The sequence below is a fragment of the Procambarus clarkii genome, chromosome 6 (genome assembly GCF_040958095.1).
Source record: "Procambarus clarkii isolate CNS0578487 chromosome 6, FALCON_Pclarkii_2.0, whole genome shotgun sequence".
In the NCBI taxonomy this organism is placed as follows: domain Eukaryota; kingdom Metazoa; phylum Arthropoda; class Malacostraca; order Decapoda; family Cambaridae; genus Procambarus; species Procambarus clarkii.
The window spans coordinates 43,233,135-43,252,933 of NC_091155.1; the positions used below are offsets into that span (position 1 = coordinate 43,233,135).

Genomic DNA, 19,799 nt, shown 5'->3' on the forward strand with positions numbered 1-19,799 from the left:
ATTCACGGAAGATGAAAAGGAAATGTGTGAAACACTAAACGAAAAGTTCCAAAGTGTGTTTGTACAAAATGAAATCTTTAGGGAACCAGATACAATAAGAATTCCAGAGAACAACATAGAGCACATAGAGGTGTCTAGAGACGAAGTGGAAAAAATGCTCAAGGAGCTAAATAAGAACAAAGCAGTTGGTCCAGATGGAGTTTCACCATGGGTTCTGAGAGAATGTGCATCTGAGCTCAGCATTCCACTTCACCTGATCTTTCAGGCATCCCTGTGTACAGGAATCGTAGCAGACGTGTGGAAACAGGCTAACATAGTTCCAATCTACAAAAGTGGCAGCAGGGAAGACCCCCCTCAATTATAGACCTGTATCATTGACAAGTGTAATAGTGAAAGTATTGGAAAAACTAATCAAAACTAAATGGGTAGAACACCTAGAGAGAAATGATATACAGTGGAACCTCTATTAACGAGTTTAATCCGTTCTGGCACCGAGCTCGTATCCTGGAAAACTCAAGTCTTTGGAAACAAATTTCCCCATTTAAAATAAAGGAAATAAATTTAATCCGTTCCACTCCCAAAAACATCCATACATGTATGACTTTTTTTTATGTAAATATAATATTGCACATGTAAATATAAATGTTTTGTTGTAGTGTTTTAATATTTACTTTACCTTATGAAGAGTAGTTGCTGGCTTGAGGGAGACGATGGGGAGGTGGGAAGGATGAGAGGGGTTATGGTGTGGAAGGAGAATCCACCTCTGAGTCAGGCGGACTCTGTCTTCTTGGGAATTTCACCCAAATTTCATTTCAAATGTCACACAAGGATGCGTTAGACCAGCACCAAATAAAAAACTACGTTGATTACACTCGTTGTGTCAACAATATAATAGTCTTACCACGAAGATACAATACAATGCCGTTTTCTCAAATAGGCAATGTGGTTATTAAAGAAAACGGAAATTTCATGGCAAACATTTATACAATCCCCAAGTCGATCGGATAAGAATTGGATATTATAGAAATATTTGCTCAAATGACGCTTGAGCGCGGTGTTTGGGTGCATTCAAGAGAAAAAAAGTGTGTTACGTTCAAGCGACATATACCTGCGAAAGTGATAACACTTTCATAAAGTGTTATCACAAAGTGATAAATTAATTAAACATTTTCACACACCGGGTTGTCACTGCTTTATCAGGGCAGCTTTTCCAAGAATGCGTTCACCTTTTCAAACATTCCAAACACTTCCCTGATCTCAGTGGAAGAGGCAGCATCCTCCCTTACCTCCTCATTCCCTTACTAATGGTGTAAATTGTTGATGAGGACCTGCCATACTTCCTTGTGAGATCAATCACACAGACACCACACTCATGCTTTGCTACAATTTCCTTCTTTAAATCCACAGTAATTGTGTCTTTCTTCCTCTTGACAACACTATCTTTAGCTAGCAGCTTCTTTGGAGACATCGTGTGTTACAAATTGTAGTCGCAAAACCACTAAAAACCCAAAGAAAAGCTCAAATAAATCCATAGGGATGCTTGTCGTGTGAAATACAACAACAACACTGGCGTCAGAGGCGTCCGAGAATTTGCGAGAACCCGCGAGACGCTAGGAAGCGCCATGGGGTTTCACTCGTTAATAGAGGCGAGCTCGTCAATAGACAAATTTGCTGCGAGTAGCTTGCTCGTTACTGGAAAAACTCATTAATAGAGCCACTCGTTAATAGAGGTTCCACTGTAATATCAGACAGACAGTATGGTTTTCGATCTGGAAGATCCTGTGTATCGAATTTACTCAGTTTCTATGATCGAGCCACAGAGATATTACAGGAAAGAGATGGTTGGGTTGACTGCATCTATCTGAACCTAAAAAAGGCTTTCGACAGAGTTCCACATAAGAGGTTGTTCTGGAAACTGGAAAATATTGGAGGGGTGACAGGTAAGCTTCTATCATGGGTGAAAAATTTTCTGACTGATAGAAAAATGAGGGCAGTAATCAGAGGCAATGTATCGGAATGGAGAAATGTCACAAGTGGAGTACCACAGGGTTCAGTTCTTGCACCAGTGATGTTTATTGTGTACATAAATGATCTACCAGTTGGTATACAGAATTATATGAACATGTTTGCTGATGATGCTAAGATAATAGGAAGGATAAGAAATTTAGATGATTGTCATGCCCTTCAAGAAGACCTGGACAAAATAAGTATATGGAGCACCACTTGGCAAATGGAATTTAATGTTAATAAATGCCATGTTATGGAATGTGGAATAGGAGAACATAGACCCCACACAACCTATATATTATGTGAGAAATCTTTAAAGAATTCTGATAAGAAAGAGATCTAGGGGTGGTTCTAGATAGAAAACTATCACCTGAGGACCACATTAAGAATATTGTGCAAGGAGCCTATGCTATGCTTTCTAACTTCAGAATTGCATTTAAATACATGGAGGGCGATATACTAAAGAAATTGTTCATGACTTTTGTTAGGCCAAAGCTAGAATATGCAGCTGTTGTGTGGTGCCCATATCTTAAGAAGCACATCAACAAACTGGAAAAGGTGCAAAGACATGCTACTAAGTGGCTCCCAGAACTGAAGGGCAAGAGCTACGAGGAGAGGTTAGAGGCATTAAATATGCCAAAACTAGAAGACAGAAGAAAAAGAGGTAATATGATCACTACATACAAAATAGTAACAGGAATTGATAAAATCAATAGGGAAGATTTCCTGAGACCTGGAACTTTAAGAACAAGAGGTCATAGATATAAACTAGCTAAACACAGATGCCGAAGAAATATAAGAAAATTCACCTTCGCAAATAGAGTGGTAGACGGTTGGAACAAGTTAAGTGAGAAGGTGGTGGAGGCCAAGACTGTCAGTAGTTTCAAAGCGTTATATGACAAAGAGTGCTGGGAAGACGGGACACCACGAGCGTAGCTCTCATCCTGTAACTACACTTAGGTAATTACACTTAGGTAATTACACACACACACACACACATTAGTAAAAAAAATTCCTGTGGCCATTAAAGTGGTACATAAAGGCAAACAAATAAAATCATTAGAGAAAGGGGGAGTGAAAAATAAGAAGAGGGGGAATAAGTTCCTCAAGATTGCATACACCAACATAGATGGAGTAAGATCAAAGATACTGGAGTTAAGTGATATAATACAGCTGCAGACACCAGACATTGTTGCACTCACGGAGACAAAACTTGAAGATGCTATTTTAAATGGGGTCATATTCCCAAGGGGCTACTCAATTTGGAAACGGGATAGAAAAATCAGGAAAGGCGGTGGCGTTGCTGTGCTGGTGAAAGAACACCTAAAGGTGAACGAAATAGTGACTGCCAATCCACAAGAAGTTGACATAATAGCACTAGAGATCTGCCATGAGGATGATAAACTAATGATCATAAATGCATACAGTCCACCGCTAAGCAGCACATGGTCAAAAGAGGAGCTAGATAGTAAACGAGAAGGTCTTATAACAATAATGAGAGAGATCATAAGAACATAAGAACAAAGGTAACTGCAGAAGGCCTATTGGCCCATACGAGGCAGCTCCTATCTATAACCACCCATAGCGAGATCATAGCAAGAGCGGATAACGATAGTTCACGACTGTTGATAGTTGGCGACTTCAACTTGAAATCCATAGACTGGGAAGCATGTGAATCTAAAACAGAAGATTTTTGGACCTGTAAATTTGTAGACCTCATCCTGGAAACATTCTTGTATCAACATGTTAAACAAGCTACGAGGCTGAGGGAAGGGGACGTTCCCTCCATGCTAGATTTGATATTTACCAGGAAGGAGGAAGAAATATTTGACATTCCGTACCTTCCTCCCTTGGGTAAAAGTGACCATGTCTTTTGGGAATACAGTATGCAATGCGTTATAATCTGGAAGAAAATATGATGGTCGATGCAATTGAAAAACCTGACTTTAGGAGAGAACATTATGGCAACCTTAGAAAATTTTTTAGTGAGTATAATTGGACAGACTTGTTGCTAGGCAAGGAAGTGAATGAGATGTATGTCAGGTTTTGTGAAATATATGATAAAGGCACAAAAATATTTATACCAAAACAGAGAAGCAGAACTAGGAAACAGGATTGGTTCAACAGAAAGTGCGAGAGGGCCAGAGACCAAAAGACACAAAAATGGAATCAATACAGGAAGAGGCCGAACCCCCAAACATACCAGCGATACAAAGATGCGAGAAACAACTACACGGCAGTGAGGAGAGAGGCAGAAAGAAATTTCGAAAAAGGGATTGCAGACAAATGTAAAACAGAACCAGGTCTATCCTATAAATTCATAAACAACAAATTGCAGGTAAAGGATAATATTCAGAGGTTGAAAATGGGAAATAGATTCACGGAAAATGAAAAGGAAATGTGTGAAACATTAAACGAAAAGTTCCAAAGTGTGTTTGTACAAAATGAAATCTTCAGGGAACCAGATACAATAAGAATTCCAGAGAACAACATAGAGCACATAGAGGTGTCTAGACACGAAGTGGAAAAAATGCTCAAGGAGCTAAATAAGAACAAAGCAGTTGGTCCAGATGGAGTTTCACCATGGGTTCTGAGAGAATGTGCACCTGAGCTCAGCATTCCTATTCAACTGATTTTTCAGGCATCCCTGTTAACAGGAGTTGTAGCTGATGTGTGGAAAAAGGCTAACATAGTTCCAATCTACAAAAGTGGAAGCAGGGAAGACCCCCTTAATTATAGACCGGTATCATTGACAAGTGTAATAGTCAAAATATTGGAAAAATAATTAAATCTAAATGGGTAGAACACCTGGGGAGAAATGATATAGTATCATACAGACAGTATGGTTTTCGATCTGGAAGATCCTGTGTATCGAATTTACTCAGTTTCTATGATCGAGCAAAAGAGATATTACAGGAAAGAGATGGTTGGGTTGACTGCATCTATCTGGACCTAAAAAAGGCTTTCGACAGAGTTCCACATAAGAGGTTGTTTTGGAAACTGGAAAATATTGGAGGAGTGACAGGTACGCTTCTAACATGGATGAAAAATTTTCTGACTGATAGAAAAATGAGGGCTGTGATCAGAGGCAATGTATTGGACTGGAGAAATTTCACAAGTGGAGTACCACAGGGTTCAGTTCTTGCACCAGTGATGTTTATTGTCTACATAAATGATCTACCAGTTGGTATACAGAATTATATGAACATGTTTGCTGATGATGCTAAGATAATAGGAAGGATAAGAAACTTAGATGATTGTCATGCCCATCAAGAAGACCTGGACAAAATAAGTACATGGAGTGCCACTTGGCAAATGGAATTTAATGTTAATAAATGCCATGTTATGGAATGTGGAATAGGAGAACATAGACCCCACACAACCTATATATTATGTGAGAAATCTTTAAAGAATTCTGATAAAGAAAGAGATCTAGGGGTGGTTCTAGATAGAAAACTATCACCTGAGGACCACATAAAGAATATTGTGCGAGGAGCCTATGCCACGCTTTCTAACTTCAGAATTGCTTTTAAATACATGGATGGCGATATACTAAAGAAATTGTTCACGACTTTTGTTAGGCCAAAGCTAGAATATGCAGCAATTGTGTGGTGCCCATATCTTAAGAAGCACATCAACTGGAAAAGGTGCAAAGACATGCTACTAAGTGGCTCCCAGAACTGAAGGGCAAGAGCTACGAGGAGAGGTTAGAGGCATTAAATATGCCAAAACTAGAAGACAGAAGAAAAAGAGGTAATATGATCACTACATACAAAATAGTAACAGGAATTGATAAAATCAATAGGGAAGATTTCCTGAGACCTGGAACTTTAAGAACAAGAGGTCATAGATATAAACTAGCTAAACACAGATGCCGAAGAAATATAAGAAAATTCACTTTCGCAAACATAGTGGTAGACAATTGGAACAAGTTAGGGGAGAAGGTGGTGGAGGCCAAGACCGTCAGTAGTTTCAAAGCGTTATATGACAAAGAGTGCTGGGAAGACGGGACACCACGAGCGTAGCTCTCATCCTGTAACTACACTTAGGTAGGTAATTACATACAGTGGTACCTCGGTTTAAGAGTTTAATCCGTTCCTGGAGATAGCTCGTATTCCGAAAACTTGTAATCCGAAGCTAATTTCCCCATAAGAAATACAGTAATGGGAAATTTTATTAATCCGTTCCTGCCTTCCCAAAAACCTCACTTCAAACTAAATTTTATACCTAATTCATCTAATTAAACTTACAAAATTATGTTCAAGTTATTACTTACCCTTGTTGATGAATGCTGTAGGTGTATCGAAGATGGTGAGGAGGGGGGAGGAGGAGAGGTGTTAATGTTTTAAAGGGGAGTCCCCTTCCATTATAACATCAAACAGTGACGACCTCTCAGGGGTGCATTCTCTGGCACGTTTTGCCTGCATACCACTAGGTCCTGGTTGTGGCTCACTGCTCGATGTTCTCACAACAAATCTGTCCATGGAAGTTTGTTTTTTCCTTCTTTGCAAGATGTCTCTGTAGTGAGGCATCACATTGTCATTGAAAATATTAATGTAACGGCCTACTACAGCTTTCTCTGGGTGAGTCTTTTCAATAAAAGTTTGCATCTCTTCCCACATCTGACACACTTTCTTAACTTCTGCAGAAGGGACATTCGCTACTGCTTCATCCTCCTCCACGGGAGAAACTTCCTCAGCTGGGTCTTCTTGCTGTTCCTTTTGAAGGGCTTGGAGTTCTTCGGTGGTCAGTTCTTTGTTGTGTTCTTCCACCAACTCCTCCACATCATCACCATCTATGAGGAGAGGTAAGAGGCATTAAATATGCCAAAACTAGAAGACAGAAGAAAAAGAGGTGATATGATCACTACATACAAAATAGTAACAAGAATTGATAAAATTGATAGGGTAGATTTCGTGACCTAGAACTTTAAGAACAAGAGGTCATAGATTTAAACTAGCTAAACACAGATGCCGAAGAAATATAAGAAAATTCACTTTCGCAAACAGAGTGGTAGACGGTTGGAACATGTTAGGTGAGAAGGTGGTGGAGGCCAAGACCGTCAGTAGTTTCAAAGCGTTATATGACAAAGAGTGCTGGGAAGACGGGACACCACGAGTGTAGCTCTCATCCTGTAACTACACTTAGGTAATTACACACACAAAGTGGTACCTCGGAATACGAGTGTCCCTGAATACCAGTTTTTCGGAATACGGGCAGGATTTGCTCGGAAAATGTGCCTTGGATGGATTATATATATATATATATATATATATACATATATATATATATAATATATATATATATATATATATATATATATATATATATATAATATATATATATATATATATATATATATATATATATATATATAAATATATATATATATATATATATATTATTAAATATGACCGAAAAAGTAAGATTAATAATTCTAACACGAATTTTCTCAATCTTTCGTACATTACGCTTCACTGTTGGAGGTAAATCAAAAATCACTTCTCCAAAATTCATTTTTATTTCTAGTCTGACGCGACACGGGCGCGTTTCGTAAAACTTATTACATTTGAAAGACTTCACAAATACACAACTGATTAGAACTTACGTCTCTCTGATATTATATCTACATTTGAGTGAGGTGGGAAGGATGATGTGGCATTAACACAAGACAGAACAGGGGATATTAATAGGGTATTAAAAGTATCAACACAAGACAGAACAGAAACAATGGGTATTGAATAGAAGTGTTTGTAGAAAGCCTATTGGTCCATATTTCTTGATGCTTCTATATTGGAGCGGAGTCTTGAGGTGGGTAGAATATAGTTGTGCAATAATTGGCTGTTGATTGCTGGTGTTGACTAATAGAAACGTTATCCCTACAGACAAAAATCAGAGGATACAACTGACGATTTACTATAAAACCAGAAAAACGGCCAGCCTACTCATGAGAAACTCTCCAGACACAAAACAGAACGCTTTAAAAGAGACTAACGTCGTCTATGCCTTCAAATGCCCACTTGGGGACTGTAAGCTCCAAAAAACCCAGTATATAGGCAAGACAACAACATCTCTTTCTAGGCGTTTAACGATGCATAAGCAACAGGGCTCCATTAAGGAACATATAATCTCTTCCCATAACCAAACCATCGCCAGAGAAATCCTAGTAAACAACACAGAAATCATCGATAGATACAGCGATAGCAGGCGGCTTGACGTTTGCGAGGCACTACACATCAAGAAGTCAACACCAGCAATCAACAGCCAATTATTGCACAACTATATTCTACCCACCTCAAGACTCCGCTCCAATATAGAAGCATCAAGAAATATGGACCAATAGGCTTTCTACAAACACTTCTATACAATACCCATTATTTCTGTTCTGTCTTGTGTTGATACTTTTAATACCCTATTAATATCCCCTGTTCTGTCTTGTGTTAATGCCACATCATCCTTCCCACCTCACTCAAATGTAGATATAATATCAGAGAGACGTAAGTTCTAATCAGTTGTGTATTTGTGAAGTCTTTGAAAATGTAATAAGTTTTACGAAACGCGCCCGTGTCGCGTCAGACTAGAAATAAAAATGAATTTTGGAGAAGTGATTTTTGATTTACCTCCAACAGTGAAGCGTAATGTACGAAAGATTGAGAAAATTCGTGTTAGAATTATTAATCTTACTTTTTCGGTCATATTTAATAATATATGTCTACAGGAAAGACTGCTACCAAAATATACTAATATATATTATATATATATATATATATATATATATATATATATATATATATATATATATATATATATATATATATATATATATATATTAAAAATGACCGAAAAAGTAAGATTAATAATTCTAACACGAATTTTCTCAATCTTTCGTACATTTCTTTTCACTGTTGGAGGTAATTCAAAAATCAATTCTCCAAAATTCATTTTTATTTCTAGTCTGACGCGACACTTGAGCGCGTTTCGTAAAACTTATTACACTTTCAAAGACTTTAGTTAACACATACACAACTGAATAGAACTTACACATCTCCGATTTTGTTTATATCTACATTTGAGTGAGGTGGATGGGGTGAGGTGGTAATTAATAAGGCATTAATTTCATCAACACAAGCCAGAAACAATGGGTATTGAATAGAAGTGATTGTAGAAAGCCTATTGGTCCATATTTCTTGATGCTTCTATATTGGAGCAGAGTCTTGAGGTGGGTAGAATATAGTTGTGCATTAATTGGCTGTTGATTGCTGGTGTTGACTTCTTGATGTGTAATGCCTCGCAAACGTCAAGCCGCCTGCTATCACTGTATCTATCGATGATTTCTGTGTTGTTTACTAGGATTTCTCTGGTGATGGTTTGGTTGTGGGAAGAGATTATATGTTCCTTAATGGAGCCCTGTTGCTTATGCATCGTTAAACGCCTAGAAAGAGATGTTGTTGTCTTGCCTATATACTGGGTTTTTTGGAGCTTACAGTCCCCAAGAGGGCATTTGAAGGCATAGACGACGTTGGTCTCTTTTAAAGCGTTCTGTTTTGTGTCTGGAGAGTTTCTCATGAGTAGGCTGGCCGTTTTTCTGGTTTTATAGTAAATCATCAGTTGTATCCTCTGATTTTTGTCGTAGGGATAACGTTTCTATTAACAATATCTTTCAGGACCCTTTCCTCCGTTTTATGAGCTGTGAAAAAGAAGTTCCTGTAAAATAGTCTAATAGGGGGTATAGGTGTTGTGTTGGTTGTCTCTTCAGAGGTTGCATGGCGTTTCACTTTCCTTCTTATGATGTCTTCGACGAAACCATTGGAGAAGCCGTTGTTGACTAGGACCTGCCTTACCCTTACCTTATATATATATATATATATATATATATATATATATATATATATATATATATATATATATATATATATATTCGATACCCATTGTTTCTGTTCTGTCTTGTGTTGATACTTTTAATACCCTATTATATATATAATATATATATATTCAATACCCATTGTTTCTGTTCTGTCTTGTGTTGATACTTTTAATACCCTATTAATATCCCCTGTTCTGTCTTGTGTTAATGCCACATCATCCTTCCCACCTCACTCAAATGTAGATATAATTATATATATACATTATATTATATATATACATTATATATATATATATATATATATATATAAATATATATATATATATATATATATATATATATATATATATATATATATATATATAAAAATATATATATATATATATATGTCGTACCTAGTAGCCAGAACGTACTTCTCAGCCTACTATGCAAGGCCTGATTTGCCTAATAAGCCAAGTTTTCATGAATTAATTGTTTTTCGACTACCTAACCTACCTAACCTAACCTAACCTAACTTTTTTGGCTACCTAACCCAACCTAACCTATAAAGATAGGTTAGGTTAGGTTAGGTAGGGTTGGTTAGGTTCGATCATATATCTACGTTAATTTTAACTCCAATAAAATAAAATTGACCTCATACATAATGAAATGGGTAGCTTTATCATTTCATAAGAAAAAAATTAGAGAAAATATATTAATTCAGGAAAACTTGGATCATATATCTACGTTAATTTTAACTCCAATAAAATAAAATTGACCTCATACATAATGAAATGGGTAGCTTTATCATTTCATAAGAAAAAAATTAGAGAAAATATATTAATTCAGGAAAACTTGGCTTATTTGGCAAATCGGGCCTTGCATAGTAGGCTGAGAAGTGTGTTCTGGCTACTAGGTACGACATATATATATATATATATATATATATATATATATATATATATATATATATATATATATATATATATATATATATATATATATATATATATATATATAAATATATATATAAATATATATATATATATATATATATATATATATATATATATATATAAGTGTGTATATCACGAAAATAAACACGTGATTAAGAATGTGACAATGTCAGACCACGGAGGAAAAATGAAACAGGAAATTTCCTTAAGTACTTTCGTATATTAAATACATCTTCAGAAGGTCATTTTACAGATCGAGTGATGGGTATAAATAGGCAGGAGAGAGTGGTGAAGTAAGGTGAGGTACAATACTTGGACAACGCAGAAGGCCCATTGGCCCATCAGATGCACCCAATTGGCCCATCCGATGTAGCCCAATGGCCCATCTGATACAGCAGACATACAAGCATAATACATAGGTAATTATAACATAAAGAGGTAAATATATACAATAAATTAGTGAGACAAATGTTTTTCAATGATTCTACTTAAATCGCCCTTTAGCTGATCTATTAGAAATGGATCTAAGTTATATAGACCACTGCTAATATTCAAATTACTTTCTTTGGTGATCTGTATCAAAGCGGATTCAATTATGTTTCTTTCTGACATGGCCAATTATCTAATGCTTTGTTTGTGCATTTGTCAGAAAAAGCTCACCAAATTGATTGGGAGAGTGCGTCTTCAATAACAAATTGTAAAAGCACCTATAACAGAAACATAATTGAATCCGCTTTGATACAGATCACCAAAGAAAGTAATTTGAATATTAGCAGTGGTCTATATAACTTAGATCCATTTCTAATAGATCAGCTAAAGGGCGATTTAAGTAGAATCATTGAAAAACATTTGTCTCACTAATTTATTGTATATATTTACCTCTTTATGTTATAATTACCTATGTATTATGCTTGTATGTCTGCTGTATCAGATGGGCCATTGGGCTACATCGGATGGGCCAATTGGGTGCATCTGATGGGCCAATGGGCCTTCTGCGTTGTCCAAGTATTGTACCTCACCTTACTTCACCACTCTCTCCTGCCTATTTATACCCATCACTCGATCTGTAAAATGACCTTCTGAAGATGTATTTAATATACGAAAGTACTTAAGGAAATTTCCTGTTTCATTTTTCCTCCGTGGTCTGACATTGTCACATTCTTAATCACGTGTTTATTTTCGTGATATACACACTTATATATATATATATATATATATATATATATATATATATATATATTTATATATATATATATATATATATATATATATATATATATATATATATATATATATATATATATATATATATATATATATATATATATATATATATATATATATATATATATAAATATATATATAAATATATATATATATATATATATATATATATATATATATATATATAAGTGTGTATATCACGAAAATAAACACGTGATTAAGAATGTGACAATGTCAGACCACGGAGGAAAAATGAAACAGGAAATTTCCTTAAGTACTTTCGTATATTAAATACATCTTCAGAAGGTCATTTTACAGATCGAGTGATGGGTATAAATAGGCAGGAGAGAGTGGTGAAGTAAGGTGAGGTACAATACTTGGACAACGCAGAAGGCCCATTGGCCCATCAGATGCACCCAATTGGCCCATCCGATGTAGCCCAATGGCCCATCTGATACAGCAGACATACAAGCATAATACATAGGTAATTATAACATAAAGAGGTAAATATATACAATAAATTAGTGAGACAAATGTTTTTCAATGATTCTACTTAAATCGCCCTTTAGCTGATCTATTAGAAATGGATCTAAGTTATATAGACCACTGCTAATATTCAAATTACTTTCTTTGGTGATCTGTATCAAAGCGGATTCAATTATGTTTCTGTTATAGGTGCTTTTACAATTTGTTATTGAAGACGCACTCTCCCAATCAATTTGGTGAGCTTTTTCTGACAAATGCACAAACAAAGCATTAGATAATTGGCCATGTCAGAAAGAAACATAATTGAATCCGCTTTGATACAGATCACCAAAGAAAGTAATTTGAATATTAGCAGTGGTCTATATAACTTAGATCCATTTCTAATAGATCAGCTAAAGGGCGATTTAAGTAGAATCATTGAAAAACATTTGTCTCACTAATTTATTGTATATATTTACCTCTTTATGTTATAATTACCTATGTATTATGCTTGTATGTCTGCTGTATCAGATGGGCCATTGGGCTACATCGGATGGGCCAATTGGGTGCATCTGATGGGCCAATGGGCCTTCTGCGTTGTCCAAGTATTGTACCTCACCTTACTTCACCACTCTCTCCTGCCTATTTATACCCATCACTCGATCTGTAAAATGACCTTCTGAAGATGTATTTAATATACGAAAGTACTTAAGGAAATTTCCTGTTTCATTTTTCCTCCGTGGTCTGACATTGTCATATATATATAAATATATATATATATATATATATATATATATATATATATATATATATATATATATATATTAAAAATGACCGAAAAAGTAAGATTATTTTGGTAGCAGTCTTTCCTGTAGACATATATTATTAAATATGACTGAAAAAGTAAGATTAATAATTCTAACACGAATTTTCTCAATCTTTCGTACATTACGCTTCACTGTTGGAGGTAAATAAAAAATCAATTCTCCAAAATTCATTTTTATTTCTAGTCTGACGCGACACGGGCGCGTTTCGTAAAACTTATTACATTTTCAAAGACTTTAGTTCACAAATACACAACTGAATAGAACTTACGTATCTCTGATTTTATATCTACATTTGAGTGAGGTGGAAGGGGTGATGTGGCATTAACACAAGACAGAACAAAATGTGGTATTAATAGGGTATTAATTTCATCAACACAAGACAGAACAAGGGTATTAATAGGGTATTAATTTCATCAACACAAGACAGAACACGAAACAATGGATATTGAATAGAAGTGTTTGTAGAAAGCCTATTAGTCCATATTTCTTGATGCTTCTATATTGGAGCGGAGTCTTGAGGTGGGTAGAATATAGTTGTGCAATAATTGGCTGTTGATTGCTGGTGTTGACTTCTTGATGTGTAGTGCCTCGCAAACGTCAAGCCGCCTGCTATCGCTGTATCTATCGATGATTTCTGTGTTGTTTACTAGGATTTCTCTGGCGATGGTTTGGTTGTGGGAAGAGATTATATGTTCCTTAATGGAGCCCTGTTGCTTATGCATCGTTAAACGCCTAGAAAGAGACGTTGTTGTCTTGCCTATATACTGGGTTTTTTGGAGCTTACAGTCCCCAAGTGGGCATTTGAAGGCATAGACGACGTTAGTCTCTTTTAAAGCGTTCTGTTTTGTGTCTTTGAAAATGTAATAAGTTTTACGAAACGCGCCCGTGTCGCGTCAGACTAGAAATAAAAATGAATTTTGGAGAATTGATTTTTGATTTACCTCCAACAGTGAAGCGTAATGTACGAAAGATTGAGAAAAGTCGTGTTAGAATTATTAATCTTACTTTTTCAGTCATATTTAATAATATATATATATATATATATATATATATATATATATATATATATATATATATATATATATATATATATATATATATGTCGTACCTAGTAGCCAGAACGCACTTCTCAGCCTACTATGCAAGGCCTGATTTGCCTAATAAGCCAAGTTTTCATGAATTAATGTTTTTTCGACCACCTAACCTAACCTAACCTAACTTTTTCTTCTACCTAACCTATAAAGATAGGTTAGGTAGGGTTGGTTAGGTTCGGTCATATATCTACATTAATTTTAACTCCAATAAAAAAAAATTGACCTCATACATAATGAAATGGGTGGCTTTATCATTTCATAAGAAAAAAATTAGAGAAAATATATTAATTCAGGAAAACTTGGCTTATTAGGCAAATCGGGCCTTGCATAGTAGGCCGGGAAGTGCATTCTGGCTACTAGGTACGACATATATATATATATTTATTGGTGTATACGGGCAGCAGGTTTTCTTTTAAACATGTCTCATTGAATATGACCGCATATTTTGTATTTACAGTGGTACCTCGGAATGCGATTGTCCCTGTATGCGAGGTTTTCGGAAGGCGAGCAGTATTTACTCCAAAAATTTGTCTCAGAAGGCGAGGGTTACTTCGGGACGCGAGTTTGTTGATACGCGTACAGGCCGACCTAGCGCGTGGTGGTTCGGCGATCGTCGCCCCTCCGCCCCGCCGCCCCTCAGTTTACCATTGTCTCGTGCTCAGTGACTACCCCCACATCAATTCTTCTCGCGGATTTTCAGTGTTTTGTTGGATTTTTGGTGATTTGTCTATACAATTTGTTATTATATATCTCACCATGGGTCCCAAGAAAGCCAGTGGTAAGGATAAAGGCCAGAAAGCTCATGTGAGGATGACAATAGAGGAGAAACAAGAGATCATTCGGAAGCATGAGAACGGTACACGTGTTGTTGAACTTTGTAGGCAGTACAACAAAGCCACATCAACAATATGCACTATACTTAAGAAGAAAAATAAGATTATGGGTGCTAAAGTGGCAAAAGGAGTAAGAACATTAACGGCACAAAGACCACAAATACTTGAAGAAGTGGAAAAGTTGTTATTAATTTGGATACACGACAAGGAGTTGAGGGGTGATAGTGTTTCTGAGGCCATTATTTGTGAGAAAGCCAGGGTGTTGCACGAAGACCTTCTAAAGAATACCCCTGCAACGAGTGATGCAGATAAGAAAGAGTTTAAGGCAAGCAGGGGCTGGTTTGAAAAATTTAGAAAGAGAAGTGGTATCCATAGTGTTACAAGGCATGGGGTTATGTGATGTGATTATGGAAGGGGACTCCCCTTCCAAACAGTAACTCCACTCCTCCTCCCCCCTCCTCACCATCTTCCATACGCCTACAGCACTCGACAGCAAGGTAAGTAATAACTGGAACACAGTTTTGTAGGTTTATTTAGATGAATTAGGTAAATTAGGTATAAAAATTTAGTTTGATGTGGGGTTTTTGGGGTAGTCAGGAACGGATTAATTCATTTCCCTTTATTTCTTATGGGGAAATTAACTTCGGAATGCGAGTTTTCGGAAGGCGAGGCGTCTCCAGGAACGGATTAAACTCGTATTCTGAGGTATGCCTGTACTATCTTCTGATTTAGAGCTTCTATCCCTCTAACTATTTTCCTAACATCAGGGCTTAGCTGAAAGAGGAGTTCTCCAAAACTCACTTTCGTTATTTCAAGGTGAAGAAAAAAGTGAATTACTATAGAATGTATTACACTTATTTATACACTTATGTATAAATAAGTGTAATACATTCTATAGTAATTCACTTTTTTCTTCACCTTGAAATAACAAAAATGAGTTATAGTAAAAAGTACTATAGAATGTAATACACTTATTCATACACTTATGTATAAATAAGTATAACACATTCTATAGTAATTCACTTTTTTCTTCACCTTGAAATAACAAAAATCAGGTTTGGAGAACTCTTCTTTCAGCTAAGCCCTGATGCTAGGAAAATAGTTAGAGGGATAGAAGCCCTAAATCAGAAGATAGTAAATATGGAATATGAGGTCATATTCAATATATATATATATATATATATATATATATATATATATATATATATATATATATATATATATATATATATATATATATATCGTACCTAGTAGCCAGAACGCACTTCTCAGCCTACTATGCAAGGCCCGATTTGCCTAATAAGCCAAGTTTTCATGAATTAATTGTTTTTTGACTACCTAACCTAATCTAACCTAACTTTTTCGGCTACCTAACCTAACCTAACAAGATAGGTTAGGTTAGGTTAGGTAGGGTTGGTTAGGTTCGGTTATATATCTACGTTAATTTTAACTCCAATAAAAAAAAATTGACCTCATACATAAAGAAAAGGGTAGCTTTATCATTTTAAAGGAAAAAATTAGAGAAAATATATTAATTCAGGAAAACTTGGCTTATTAGGCAAATCGGGCCTTGCATAGTAGGCCGAGTACGACGTTCTGGCTACTAGGTACAACATTATATATATATATACAGTGGTACCTCGACATACGATTGCCCCTACTTACGATAATTTCGAATTACAGAGCACCACTTGGTTTCCGAACCCCTTGGGGACGAGACCCGTCGGTTAACATGTAAGTTCGTATACGAGAAATGGAGGAAAAATAAAAAAATAATTTGAAAAAAATCTAGGGGAAAAAATCGACAGGTTCATAGCGTAAATGCGTGACCGTATTTTGTTTGTACTCACCAATAATTGAAGTCCTGATCCGCTTATGTTGATGATCGATGTTGATGAAGCATAGTTATTTACATGGAAGAGGTGGTGGTGGATGTTGATGGTGTTGGATTGACTGAAGTTGTTGGGTTGACTGGGTCAACATGCGATGAGTCAGGTGCTGGTGATGCAATGCGAGCTTTCTTGGAAGCCATTGCAAAAGACTCTGTAATTGACATTTGTTTCATTCCCTTGGCTCTTGTTTTTAAAAACTTCATATACAAATTGTACTGAGTCATCATGTCCTTAGTTTCAAACTCGCTGTAACTCGTGTCCATAAATGCCAGAATGTATTCAAAATTTTGCTGAACTTTGCGAGGAGCCAGCCTGCCACTGGCTTCTTCGTCACTTCACGTCTCTGTTTGTACCACTCCCACACTGCGTTATCAACACTCTCCACTTTTGCTTTACTTACTACCTTTCTATTTCGTATTGCTTTATCACTTTCACTTCTAGAGAAATAGTCAAAAATGATAGGTTTAGCCTTAAGATCAAAAACAGTACTTTTACTAATGCCATACTCAGCGCACACGACACTTCTCGGGACACCGCTTTCCACCTTCTTAATTATTTCAACTTTCTTTTCAAATGTCATCACTGACCTCTTTCTTTTACGTAACCCGCTTGTAGATGCTTTCACTGACACAATGCGTGCATTTGGAGCCGACATGGTGCACGGATGTTCCTTGATTGTGCTGATATGTAAAACAAAGTCACGGAATGAACACTCCAGTCTCGTGACAAATTCAAACAATGGGAACAATAGGCCGTGAGTCTGTGACGTCACAGGGTAGCCGGCGGCGCCCGACACGGTCAGTGAGCAAACTAAACCATCACCCACCCCCCCACCCACCCACCACGGGCCGGCACGACGCTTGGCTGACCGCTTCCTTACCCGAGCCTGCCTGCCTGCCTCCTTCCCAGCCAGCCTGCCTGCCTGTCTGCCTGTGCCTGCCAGCTTGCCTTTCCCTCCCTAATTCTCACTACTTCCGTCCCTTCCTGCCTACCTCCTAGCATCTCTCCCTACCTCCCCCTCCCTCTTAGCATCTCTCCCTACCTCCTAACATCTCTCCCTTCCTCCCCCTCTTTCTTAGCATCTCTCCCTACCTCCCCCTCCCTCTTAGCATCTCTCCCTACCTCCTAACATCTCTCCCTACCTCCCCCTCCCTCCTAGCATCTCTCTCTCCCTCCCTTTCTGACTAATTATCCCCCTCTCACTGATTCTCGCCCCCCCCCCTCTCATACTGCCTCCCACCTAAGCTCCATCGTCCATCCACCCACTGGTCAGCCATCAATGACGCAATGCGTCCATTTGGAGCCAACATGGTGCACAGATGTTTCTTGATTGTGCAGATATGTAAAACAAAAGCACAGAATGAACATTCCAGCCTTATGGCAATTCAAAATACTGTAATAGGAATAAAAGGCCGTGAATCTGTGAAGTCACAGTGGGCACCCTGGACCATCTCCCACCCACCACCACAAGCCGGCGTGACGCTTGGTGGACCCCTTCCTACCCGAACTTTGTTCGGGTAGCATGACTCCCCAACCCCAATCGGGAAACTGGAAGTTTCGGATAACTAAAGTTCGGAAACCAAGTGGTGCTCTGTACGATGTAAATTTCATCGAAAAATGCGACTCGACATCCAATATTTGTTGGTACACCTTCGGGTCGACCGAGTGCATGGTTTCCAGTCACGTGGCCGACCTGCCTCAGTTTACTACAGCTGCCCGCTTAGTGACGATCGCGCCTTTAGGAAATTCCGCTTTTGTGGTGATTTTTTGCATTTTGAACATTAAAGTAATTATTATATAACACGTCATGAGTCCCAGGAAAGTCAGTGGTAAGGCTCAACATATGAAAACCCATGTAAGGATGACTATAGAGCAGAAACATGAGTACAGAATGTCTCTTCCTCAACAATTAAGAAAATGTGTGCAGCATGGGAAGAATTGCAAACCTTTGCTGAAACGACTCACCCAAATCAAGCTGCAGTAGGTCGTTGCCTTAACCTATTCAATGACACTGCGATGCATCATTACAGACAAATGTTAAAATGAAGGGAAAAACAAATGTCTCTTGATAAATTTATAATGAGACAAACAAGCACTGAACCACAACCAGGTCCTAGCTGCTGCATTAATCAGCCAATTAATGCACAACTATATTCTACCCACTTCAAGACTCCGCACCAATATAGAAGCATCAAGAAATATGGGCCAATAGGCCCTTTGCTGTTACTTTCATTCTTCCCTTTAACTTACAAAATATTATACCCATTGTTTCGTGTTCTGTCTTGTGTTGAAAGTTTGTTTTCACCTCATCCAAAACTGCTGTAACATATCACCTCACCCAAATGCAGGTATAAAATTGAAGCTGCTTGAACTCTGTTCAGTTATAGTTGTGTGTGTGTGTAAACTAAAGTCTTTGAAAATGTAATAAGTTTTACGAAACGTGTTCAAGTGTCGCGTCAGACAAGAAATAAAAATGAATTTTGGAGAATTGATTTTTCAGTTACCATCAACAGTGAAAAGAAATATAAGAAACAGAAAATTCGTGTTAGAATTATTAATCTTACTTTTTCGGTCATATTTAATAATAATAATAATAATAAATATATATATATATATATATATATATATATATATATATATATATATATATATATATAT

The 19,799-nt window shown here is 36.9% G+C and overlaps 1 protein-coding gene across 2 annotated transcripts in view; it reads right to left on the reverse strand.

Annotated features, from left to right (window-relative positions):
• LOC138354518 (uncharacterized) overlaps positions 1 to 19,799 on the reverse strand; it is a 95,210-nt gene that overhangs the window by 21,791 nt on the left and 53,620 nt on the right. For both annotated transcript variants that reach the window (XM_069308887.1, XM_069308881.1), the window contains one exon: positions 6,284 to 6,802. In XM_069308887.1, the coding sequence (XP_069164988.1) occupies positions 6,345 to 6,802 (458 nt within the window). In that variant the 3' untranslated portion in view covers positions 6,284 to 6,344. The remainder of the gene's footprint in view (positions 1 to 6,283; positions 6,803 to 19,799) is intronic.